Consider the following 12,240-nt stretch of genomic DNA (forward strand, 5'->3'; position numbering starts at 1 on the left):
GTACCGCTTGGACCGTGGACCACCTCCCGTCACAAGGCAATCTGGGTGTACTTTATAAATTGTTAGCAAGTAATTCCGAGACACTGATGTCCCGATTGTTCCTTGAGAAAGCGACCGCCGACCCACGTCAGAGCGTGGCGGCTGGGGCGTAACCGGCGAGAGACAGCAGCGCCGGGACACGTCGTGCTGAAACTTTAATCTCCATTTTCATTTAATCTGGCGGAGCGGCGCAGCCAGTCTCAATAATTCACGCGTGTAGCACCAGAGCGCGCCTTTTTCTCGTCTGACGTCAAGCGCGGGCAGCGGCTGACACATGGCCGCCCTGGCCGAACTTCTTCCCGGTTTTTCGTACCGCCCCCCCCCCTCCCCCCTCTCTCCTTCCTCTTGAATCTGTGCCGTCGTTTCTTCTCTCCGCGCCTTTCCGGTTATTACAAGAATAAACTCATCAGTTTAATGCTCCAGCCCTCACGTTTATTACACTCCGACAGTGTTACGTAAAAGTTTTGGATCTAAAGATTCGTTCCTGCCCACGTTCGAATCGTTAGTGTTTCCTTGACGTATGATTCTTTTCGTCTGGCTTCCATGTCACGTCAGAAGTCACGTTAGGGTGCCACAATGTATCACTCTCTTACTACGCAGTTTTTTTGATCACCTTCCAAATGGCACTATCAATGTCGAAAGTGAGCAATTCGGAAAGTGTATATAAAACATCTCTCACGTTTTACTTTTTTACACTATCTAGTTGACGCTTTGTGGGGTCCCGTTTTCCGAAGCCTTCTTAACTAACTCATAAAAAAAGTGCAAAGTAACGTCATCGAACTTATTGTTGGCTTCATTCGTGTTTAGGCAAGATGAAGACATTTAGTAGATGGACATCAAAAGAAATAAACAGACAAAAGTCGCCTGGAGTAAATTAAAAAATTTTCGAATTTAAGTTTCTGAAAACAAAAAAAGCCCTTTTTCAGTGTGCAATCCGTGCTAATATGTCTTTATTACGCCCTCTCTTTCTCTCTTCTTTTTTCAAGATCGCAACATTCATCCACTTTTCCAAGTACAATATTTAGCCGTCCAGCTGCTGCTCGTAGTATTGAAGATTGCCTTAGATCTTACTTTGCTTATGTACTTCCTAGCTGAAAAGGACACACTTTGCATGGGCTTTTTTCCGGTTGCTTTCTGAATTCGAAAAAAGTGCAAATTAATCATTTGATTTGGGTCGCATCCAACTTATTCAGCCCATACTAAAGAGGAGTAAGTTTTGTGGCTGTCCAACGCACGAAGACGCTATAGTTGTTCGTACGAGAAGCACGAGTGTTTTAAATTCACTCCGCAACAATGTTTGCCCTTGTGCTTTATCGATAATCATGCTGTACGCTAATCTTGCTGGAAACTGAAGCCTTTTAGAGCTGAATGTTACATTAGTTTGAATGGGTCGACTTCGTCGTATCAATACTGAAGTACCTTGTACTTTTCTGGTTAGTATTTCCGCTTTTATGGTATTGTTCAGTAAGGTAACATGGAGCGAATTTAGGAATTCTGTCGCGAAGTTTGCAGTTACGTCTTGGTTCAACGTTTTTCTACTTGTCTTCGTTGATTTGTTTGTTGAACTGCGTCATTTATTGTTGCTGAAACTGTTCACTCACAAAACATTCTTTGTTTATGTAGTTGCTCAATATGCGCATACAATTATTCGACCAGCTGTTATTATTACTTTGCACAACTCATTTTTCCGGAGTGAGAATCAATGCGCCGCCGGCCGAAGTGGCCGTGCGGTTGAAGGCGCTGCAGTCTGGAACCGCAAGACCGCTACGGTCGCAGGTTCGAATCCTGCCTCGGGCATGGATGTTTGTGATGTCCTTAGGTTAGTTAGGTTTAACTAGTTCTACGTTCTAGGGGACTGATGACCTCAGATGTTAAGCTCCGTAGTGCCCAGAGCCATTTGAACCATTTTCCTACGCGTACCTTTTGCTGACTGTGCATACTCTCCTCCACTACACACCGCTCCCAACACCATTTACACTTCCGGAATGTCTTGGTACGCATCTTGCTGGATCGCGCGAAACGGCGTCAGCGAATTTCCTTTTATCTCGTGTATCGTTGCGAATTTTCGTCCTTTCAGTGGAGTTTTCAACTTTGGAAATAATAAAAAAAAGTCCTTAGGGGACAGGTCTGGAGAGTAAGGAGGATAAGACAGCACAGTAATTTCGTTTTTTGTGCACTAGTCACGCAGCAACACGGATGAATGTGCGAGTGTGTTACCGTCATGCAAAACCCATGAATTGTCTCTTCACATTTCAGGTCGTTTCCTTCTCACATTTTCATGACATGATCCTTCTCATATTTTCATGACATGATCCAACTAAAATGTTACATTCTTCTGTAATCTCTGGGACAGTCAGTCTTCAATTGGCACGCACAGTTTCATTGAAGATCCTGACATAAGCGTCGTCGATAGACGTCGAAGGGCATACTGAACCATGTGAACCAGTCTTAACACCGAATACGGCGTAAGCACTCACAACCGTAGGCTTCGTGCATCATTTGGTGTGTCTCTGGAAAGGTTTTCTTGAGTGTCATGCAAAATTTAATGCAGATGTGTTGCTCCTCTAGCCCTGCCATCTCGAAATCCGCGAACTGTGCGGCACAACGTTCTACTCAATACAGCACTGAACAATAACGAACAGACATGCAACAATGAAAATTCCGGCAGTTACACATTAAATACTGGCACGTGCAGGGATGCCAACCGCATTTCATTCCAACTAACCGTTGGTGCAAAATTACGAATGTTCCGGAATTTTTTGAAGAGACCTCGCAGATTAGTTCATTGCTTACAAGGGAACCTCCCCATCGCACCCCCCTCAGATTTAGTTATAAGTTTGCACAGTGGATAGGCCTTGATAAACTGAACACAGATCAATTGAGAAAACAGGAAGAAGTTGTGTGGAACTGTGAAAAAATAAGCAAAATATACAAACTGAGTAGTTCATGGCCCACATAGGCAACATCATGGACATCGTGTGCTCAGGGGTGCCGTGGTCCCGTGGTAGCGTGAGCAGCTGTAGAACGAGGGGTCCTTGGTTCAAGTCTTCCCTCGAGTAAAAATTTTACCTTCTTTATTTTTGCATAGTTATTATCTGTCCGTTCGTTCATTGACGTCTCTGTTCACTGTAATAAGTTTAGTGTCTGTGTTTTGCGACCGCATCGCAAAACCTTGCGATTAGTATACGAAAGGACGTGCCCCTCCAATGGGAACCGAAAACATTTGATCGCAAGGTCATAGGTCAACCGATTCCTCCACATGAAAACACATCTGATATATTCTATACGACACTGGTGACGGCATGTGCGTCACATGACAGGAATGTGTTGTCGACCCACCTAACTTGTACACTTGGCGAATGGGTAAAAAGATTCTTCTACCTTGCCCGATTTAGGTTTTCTTGTGGATGTGATAATCAGTCCCAAAAAAGTGATGAAAACGTAAGAGTTTGTCACATAAACTGAAAATAAAAAATTAAACTTTTCACTCGATGGAAGATTTGAACCTACGACCTTTCGTTCCGGAGCTGCTCACGTAACCACGAGACCACGACGGTCCTGCGTTCCCAATGTCCTTGATATTGTATATCTTCCCATGAACTACTCAGTTTGTATATTTTGCTTACTTTTTCACAGTTCCACACAACTTCTTCCAGTTTTCTCAATTGATCTGTGTTCAGTTTTTCAAGGCCTATCCACTGTGCCAACTTATAACTAAATCTGAGGGGGGTGCGATGGGGAGGTTCCCTTGTTAGAATTAATGATTCCGTGTTTATTAAGGATACGTAGCGCATGACGGCACGTAAGTCTGTGCGCCCACATGGGCGCCACGTGTCGCTGGTTATGCAGTCGCCGCAGGCACGCGGACAGCAGCTGTCTGAGACCGCATCAGGCGGTCCATCGATCCCTCATTAGGGCCGGGCGCCCCGCGACTGCTGCAGCGTGGCCCCGAATACTCTGCGCCTGATTATGGACAGCGTTTCCCTGCAGGATGCTTAAAGGTAATAGGGGCACGCTACCTTGCTGCGGTGAAGCCGTGGAACGGCGCACCCTGCCACTTCGCTTCACTGGTAGCGGCCGTCTACTTAATAACGGCCCGTTAGTATAGTACGTCTCACTTTAGAGGGCTGTTCGTGAAGAGGGAGAGGAAAGAAAGAGGCGCGGGGGAGGGGGGGGGATGGGGAATGTGGAGAGGAGGACGTCTGGAAACTATTTTACCCCTGTTTTTGCCGGCCGGAGTGGCCGAGCGGTTCTAGGCGCTTCAGGCTGCGACCGCGCGACTAGGGGACAGATGACCTCAGATGTTAAGTTCCGTAGTGCTCAGAGCCATTTGAACCCCTGTTTTCTATTCCCAACTCTTAAGAGCAAGGCCAGAAGTTGTTGAATTTCGCTCTTTTCAGCTAAATATGATGGCAGGCTGGAAATGGGGCTGTGGGATTCCCAATTGGGAATGCGAAATGGTATACAAAAGTTCTCGAAATATATTAAATAAATTTAATACGTCTAACCTAGATCATATTGTGCACCATTAGTCCACTTGGGAGCTGATACACCGATCCCATCGTTACTGCATCCTGGATGTCTTCTTAGGGTGCGATTCTGCTTGAATCTCTTCCTCTGTGTCAAATCTTCGCCCCTTCAAATGGAGAGCACGGCGGGTAGGCAACATTATCATTTTGTTTTAGACAAAACTTTCAACGTAATGTAGCCCATATGCGGTCTTGAATTGTAGTGGTGGGGTACACAGACGTTCGCGCGCCACGTAGTCTACTGAAATGTGACAAAAATAAATCAACAAGTACTTATTGTTACTCTTGAGTTCTCGGGGTTTCTTCCATTGGACGATTTTCGCTCAGTTTCAACCATAAACCCAACTTCCGTCACCAGTGACTGTCTTTGAACGAGAAGTTGGGTCGCTTTTCAGTAGTTATTTAAGTTTAGACACTACGCTGCTTCTGATCGTCGTACCAGTCGTAGCCCAAACTTCCCTCTAGTCCTTTCCATGTCCAGTTCTCGCAGCACAATGGGTACACACTTACCACAATTTATTTCCATAGGGTTGCAGGGTCTTGAATGGTCTGCCTGTGATGTTGCAGAATCTGATCGCACGCTTTCTAAACTTTTTCTGCTGTGATGTCAGCTGAAGGACGACCGGAACGGTCGTCTTCATCAGGTGATGTTCACTCGTTTTCTGAAAGTTTACATGAGTCGTAAGTCTGCGTTTGACCTAAAGCGCTGTCTCCTAAAGCTAGATTCAAGATTATGTGCGTTTCGGCAGCGGTTTTTCCAAGATTAAAACGAAAACTTCTACAGATTCGCATTCCCTTTCAGGCTAGCCATCGCAAAGCCGCCTACTCATGGAAACGCGGATGAGGAAATAATATACTCACCAACAACTGACGAACTCACTCAGTTTGCAGCCACTTCGCACGCTGGTCGAGAACAATATATGGGGAGACACCTACCTCTATTTCCGTGTAACCACATGCGAGCAAATTTCAATTTTTGGGATGTTTTGGACACCACTTCATAGTTAAGTGAGGATTTTCGATTCCGGCAATCGCCTAGTAACGAAGGGAAACCTCCCGAAAACTTTGATCGTAACTGGGGTAATGTATTTCGGCGACATGGTTGACTATTTGCTGTCCGAACAGAAGAGGACTTGGGGAGGCACCTCCCTCGTAATTCTTTCAATGCTGCGGTAAACACGGTGTGAAATTGTATTGCTTATGAAATATGGTCAACCCGAAGTGTAGTGTTACTGACCGCTGGGCGCACCGAAGGAAAATAAACATCACTGGCTGTCGCCGGCGGCTGGAGGAGGGGGAGAGGGGGGGGGGGGGGAGTGGGAGGAGAGATGTGTAGAATATTTTCCAAAATTTCTGCCTTCATAAGTGATGCGCAGTGTACTCTACTGGCTTATTACTTTAACGAACAGAATGGCAGTGTTTATAGTAGTAGTTTTGTTCATTCGAAGATCAACTTTGCATGGTTGCTGGACCTGCCAACGTATTACAGTTTTAGAACGAAAAGTAATTCATATATCTTGGTATTTATATACTCGCAGATATTGTATGACAAGGATGGAATAGGAGGTCGGTCGTGATCTTATAGTAAGAACCGTCCCGGCATTTGTCTGAAGTAATCTGGAGAAACCGCGAAAACCAAAACCAAGATGTCCGGTTGAGGATCCCAGCTTCCATCTTTCCCGAATAGAAGACCAGTCTGTTAAAAACAGTGTAACTTCTTTTACAATGCTGTTCTTGCGAAGAATTTATTTCACGATATAAAAGCCAATGCTCCACTGTTAATTCAGTGCTCAACACCAATAACTGCATACATTATACACTGATATTAGGGCCATTGCCTTGACGTTTCGTTTTGTGTTCATTTGTTTACTCTAATAGTTGCATTAGTATTCATCCGCAATGAGTTAGACGTTGAGCTCAGAAAGAGGTGTTAATTTTTTCCACTGTAGAGTTTAATTGCAGATATTGCCTAAAAAAGCCACTTTAAACCGAAAGTATAATGAGAAGTGACAGCTGTTGCTGGTTAAAATGGTGCTCGATGCCAAAGCCAGTAAAATAAAAAAAAAGTATTGCAGTGACATTCCGAAGATGATATCTTAATGTAGCGTGGTGAAAGATGCCTGTCTTAAGCCTGCACGACAGTAGGTCACACCTGGTTATTTTGTGATGGTAGCAAATAGACATTACAAATATTAAACAACTGTAGCCAGGTATGAAAAATTGACGTGCAAGCATTGTAATTAATTCTCGACCATACTTTTTGCAGCCAACTTGCAAACTGTAGATGTGTTGTCAAGGGCGATTGGAATAACTATTCAGAATGAGATTTTCACTCTGCAGCGGAGTGTGCACTGATATGAAACTTCGTGGCACATTAAAACTGTGTACCGGACCGAGACTCGAACTCAGGACTTTGCCTTTCGCGAGCGTGTGTTTAACATCCGAGCTACCCAAGCACGACTCACGCCCCGTCCTCACAGCTGTAACTCCTCCAGTACCTCGTCTCCTACCTTCCAAACTTCACAGAAGCGCTCCTGCGAACCTTGCAGAACTAGCACTCCTGGAAGAAAGGATATTGAGGAGACAGGGCTTAGGCACAGCCTTGGTGAGTTTCCAGAACGAGATTTTCACTCTGTAGGAGTGCTAGTTTTGCAAATTTCGCAGGAGAGCTTCTGTGAAGTTTGGAAGGTAGGAGACGAGGTACTGGCGGAATTAAAGCTATGAGGACGGAGCGTGAGTCGTGCTTGGGTAGCTCAAATAGTAGAACACTTGCCCGCGAATGGCAAAAGGTCCCGAGTTCGAGTCTCCGTCCGGCACACAGTTTTAATATGCCAGTACGTTTCAGAATAACTATTGTTATTGTAAAAACCAAAAGTTAAAAAAAAATGTGTTTTCATCTGCTCCCAATAACTATAGAAAACTCACACTGTGGTCACGATCTCTGTTACTCGAATTTTGATCTGCTTGGGTGTTCACGGATCTATAAAATTATACAGTTTTCGAAGTGCGATGATTATTAATGTATGCCTTCATAAAGCATTAAATTTTATTTCTTGAAAACTTTAGCTTAGTTTCGCATTACTCCATACCTACCGAGCAGTTTCCCTAGGTTTCAGGGAATCGAATCAAACTCCACACCCGCGATTAGAGTTCTGACGGTTTGCTTTCGTACACTCTCGTAGCTATCCAGTTGTTCCATCATGCACCGCTGTATTTAATTGTGGCAGCGAAACACTCATACGCCTCATCTCTAGTGTCATTCTGACATTTCTCCAATCAAACGCACCAGTAATCACTCCTCTATTCAGAAAGTTTTCTGTTTTCTTTTCTCACAGATTCCGCCCGACCTGTCCACTGTCAGGTAATATAAACGATGGGAAAAGAAAGAAAAATCTCGGTCTGAATGTCTTTTCATGCAAAACCTGTTAAAACGCTTCGTTGGCCAGATTTTCCACGCTCCGCTTTCGGTTTCTTCCTTCCCTTCCGCGAACTGCGTTCATTGTTGCCGAAACGTTCTGCATTTTACGCATTTCTGCCGTTTGTCTAAAGCAGAAGATACTTTTCCCTTTATTGTGGTACGGCTATCATAAAACTACGCTATTCGCAAGTGCTGATGAAGCGGCCTATTCCATTACAGTGTAGCAGAAAATCCTGTACGGCATCTGCAGACAATGTTAACTCAGCGGGGTCCACTCACATAAGGTTTTCTTATGTTAAACGAAGGAACGACATTAATTATCAGCTGTGTGTGATCAGCATGTGGGCTTTGTGGTTAACTGCAAATACATGTAAATGAGGTCAGGCCGTCGCTATTTCCGCTGAAACTAGCCACTTCTTTCACGAAGGTTTGGCAGTGGCTATTATCAAACCCTCGTGCATCATGTTTATCACTTTAGCATACAGATTCGATCCACGCTTTAACGAGATACTGTGACTGTTCGCTTAGCGTAATAGGCAATCAATTACCATGTCTCGCACTAAATGGAAATCTCGTATTATATCGCTTTTAATCACGGTACCACATTAATCTCCGATTTATGCGTCAGTGCGTGTTTGACAGTTATGGGTCTTATAGCTATGTAGTTGCTTTTTCACTAGCTTTGGGTGCAATAAGCAATGCGTAATAATTTTTTCGAATGGAACGTAGTAATGAAGTGAAGTGATATATCATTCTCTTTGAATGGTTGAATCTATTGATGTGAAACAAAGCGCTACGGTACATAGCGTAGGCTTGGATGAAAGTGTAATTAATGCGTTACCGAGATGGTTTGTAGTTAAATTTCTTTCGTATGTTGTCACTGAACTGCCCTGGATGAAACAATGTACAAATTAATTGTTTCGGTTGTTGCGCTCTTGTATACGGGAATAAGACCTTATCAGTGTAATAAATTCCCAACTGGCTGACGTCCCTGAATAGAACAGCAGTTAACATAATAATACATTCCGTTTTAAGTGCGGCGTGTCTTGAAATTCTTAAATATCGTAAGAGGACATATTCATACAAGAACAAAAGCAGCTATTTAATTTGTTGACTGCCTAGTTTCGAGCATAAGCCAGTTCTTCTGCCATCACACTTCTGAAGAACTATGTTCACGGCTATCCGCCATCACATTATTCTATCAACTTGGCATGTTTATATGATACGTTAATCGTCAGCAAGTTGTAGCAGAATTTTGCTGTTCGTAATGTAGGATTATTTTATGTTGCATTTGCCAGTTTGCTTTTCGCATATGCAGAAGAAGGCTACGTGAGATACAATAAAATACAAATCCAACATATCCATTAGATGAAGTAATATGAAGATGTTATGTCTATCTGATAGCAGAAGAACAACTGATCTCACAAAATAAATATAGTTTCATACAGAGATTATGTGGCTTGTGAAAATTGTTATGCCTGAAACTTTGGCGCTAGCAAATTAATTAACAACTTTGGTTCACATATGAAAATGTACTTCGTTCATGTTACTGTTTTACCACTGCGAGTGCGACATCTTTGCAGCAGAACCTCTTTGTAACATTAACCATACCGTGGAATGATGGCTGTGTGAATTGCGTATCCTGACAATCCTGCATCAATTTGCTTAGAGACGGAATAAATATCCCACATTCTGTTATTCGCAAAAAATAAGGAATTAACGCAAACAGATAAGTTGCGGTAAAATGTCGAGATGTGCCATGGAATAAATAGAGCAACTCGTTTGCAACAATTGAAAGATATGCTTTTGTTATCCGTTGAGCATGTGGCTGTTTTCGGCGAGTTACACCATTAAAATGATTTTGCTGATTTCTAGAAGCGCTTAGAAATCATAGTGCTTCGGAATTTACTGACATTTGTTTCTTTTGTTTCAGGGTTCGGTTTCGTCACGTTCCAGAATGAAGACGTCGTAGACAAAGTATGCGAGATTCACTTTCACGAAATCAACAACAAAATGGTAAGTTCATTCTCGCAATTATGTAATTTTGCTGGAAGAAATTGCTTATATTAGTTCATCAAGACATAGTAATGTCAAATATAAAAGTAACTGGTACTGCATTTCGATCAGTTAGAATAGAACGTAAAGCTTAATTGAGAAAAATCGTGTCCTTTGACGCGTTCTGTAAACACAGTTAACTCGTTTCCATGTTTTTTGAAAGCTTTTCTGTCACCTGTGTTATCGTATTAAATATGTAACATTTTAGTATCTTTTGTATTTCCTACCAAAATCTCAGCCGATACTTTGTACTAACTTTTTCAGGGTCTAGTGAAGCAGGGGATACAACCCGTCGGCTTTGAACAATGACGTCATTCCTTAGTCATAGATAGTAATGTCTTCACTTCGAGGCATAGATAATAAAGCAGTTCTGTGTTCTAATAAGCGCTATCATTAAAATAATTGAATGTGAATTTAAAAGCGATCGTTTATCTATATTTCACTATTTTACCATATTTCACCTTCTTATTCCACCAATATGCTTCAGTAGCTGATAAGTGTTTTTTGGCTTATTAAAAAAAATCTCACGACATAGAATAAACTGATCCTAAGATACAGATGCTTCAGTAGCTGATAAGTGTTTTTTGGCTTTTTAAAAAAAAAATCTCACGAGATAGAATAAACAGATCCTACTTTATTAAGCAATCAGTAAGAAAACGAAACTGAAACATAACAGCAAAAGCGAAAATGGTAAACTGCAAATAGAATAGATTACGAAGTCTTCGTAATCTATTCTATTTGCAGTTTACCATTCAGTTTCGTTTTTTTACTGATTGCTTAATAAAGTAGGATCTGTTTATACTATCTCGTGAGATTTTTTTTTAAAAAAGCCAAAAAACACTTATCAGCTACTGAAGGGAGCTACAACACTAAGAAGACTCGCTTCTCGGCTTTTGACAAGATCACTGTGTAGTTCCCTTTCAACAAGTGAAACACAAAGGTTAAATAAACAATCAAAACGTATAAAATGAAACAGGTTGCAAATGTAACGTACGTGTATTTCCACCTATTCGTTACCAGTGTACATATATCGAGGTCAATGGAAGTCTGGTATACATATATTACATACGTAGGTCCTTCTGTCATCAGTAATACTGATATGTACGTAAGAAAGGACTGTTAGTAATAGCGGAGACGAAATAAACAGCACATCTACAATTTGAATCCCGTGTTCCACTTAGGGTTTACTGAAGCGGAGGATACATCGTTCGGCGAAGAACAGGACAGTAATGCTAGTGAAAACGAAGAAATTGCCTTACGACAAACTCGTATTCCGGACTGTACTTAAGCAACACACTTAGAATCAGCTTTTAATTTGTATAGGGTGTTTCATTTGCGGTTTAGCGAAGCAGGGGATACATAGTTGAAGTGAACAACAGGGCAGCAATGCCACTTGAAACTAAGAAATCGAGTACGCTGAACTTGTATCCCGTACTGCACTTACGCAATACAGTTCGAAAGACTTTCGAGATACAACTGACATACATGTAACGTGATGTATTCTTTGCTAGTAATTTCATTCATTTCTTTCCATTGTATTTTGCGCAGAAATACTAAGATACAAACACGCGTTATCGTTAACGTGAAAATACTAGTGGCCCTTACATATGTGAAATAAAGTTTATCTCTCTCGCATTCCTTTGTTTCTCAACATTCTCCTCAGCTCTTTCATCTTTGTAATACATGCTCTCTGGCGACTTGTGACGTCATTGTTCAAAGCCGACGGGTTGTATCCCCTGCTACACTAGACCCCTTTTTCAAAACCTTTCATTTATGACCTGAACATAATTCCTCGTTGATAATTTCTGGCGTAATCGGAACAGTAGCAGTAAAGCCACTTATAATAAGAAAATATAAAATATTTTCGATGTTATGTGCGTTACGAAGTGGAACCATGTCCAAAGATATTATTATGCGGACACTGTATAATGGCAGTTCTAGATGGGGAGTGTTTTCAACTATGGTTGCACAAGATTCTCTATCTCACACACATCTCCCTGTCAAAAAATTAAAAACGCTTTTTTAAAATCTTTATTCTGAGGGAAACTAAATTGTTAAACACACTTCGTCATAGTAGCACTGCTTGCTATTGTGATTATGTTGTACACTACGGTTTGTAAATATGCATAAAACGGAGACAATGGCTGAGATTGTCGTTTAGGAGTCTTGCATGCAATAAACATTGCTCAAAATATGTGT

General features: G+C 42.0%; 1 protein-coding gene across 1 annotated transcript in view; it reads left to right on the forward strand.

Moving 5' to 3' along the window:
• The window catches only part of LOC126253606 (RNA-binding protein Musashi homolog Rbp6), a 1,376,810-nt gene that overhangs the window by 1,255,216 nt on the left and 109,354 nt on the right, over positions 1-12,240 (forward strand). Inside the window, exon 7 of the mRNA XM_049955272.1 lies at positions 9,920-10,002. Within this exon, the coding sequence (XP_049811229.1) occupies positions 9,920-10,002 (83 nt within the window). The remainder of the gene's footprint in view (positions 1-9,919; positions 10,003-12,240) is intronic.

This window comes from Schistocerca nitens, chromosome 1 (genome assembly GCF_023898315.1).
Source record: "Schistocerca nitens isolate TAMUIC-IGC-003100 chromosome 1, iqSchNite1.1, whole genome shotgun sequence".
Taxonomy (NCBI): domain Eukaryota; kingdom Metazoa; phylum Arthropoda; class Insecta; order Orthoptera; family Acrididae; genus Schistocerca; species Schistocerca nitens.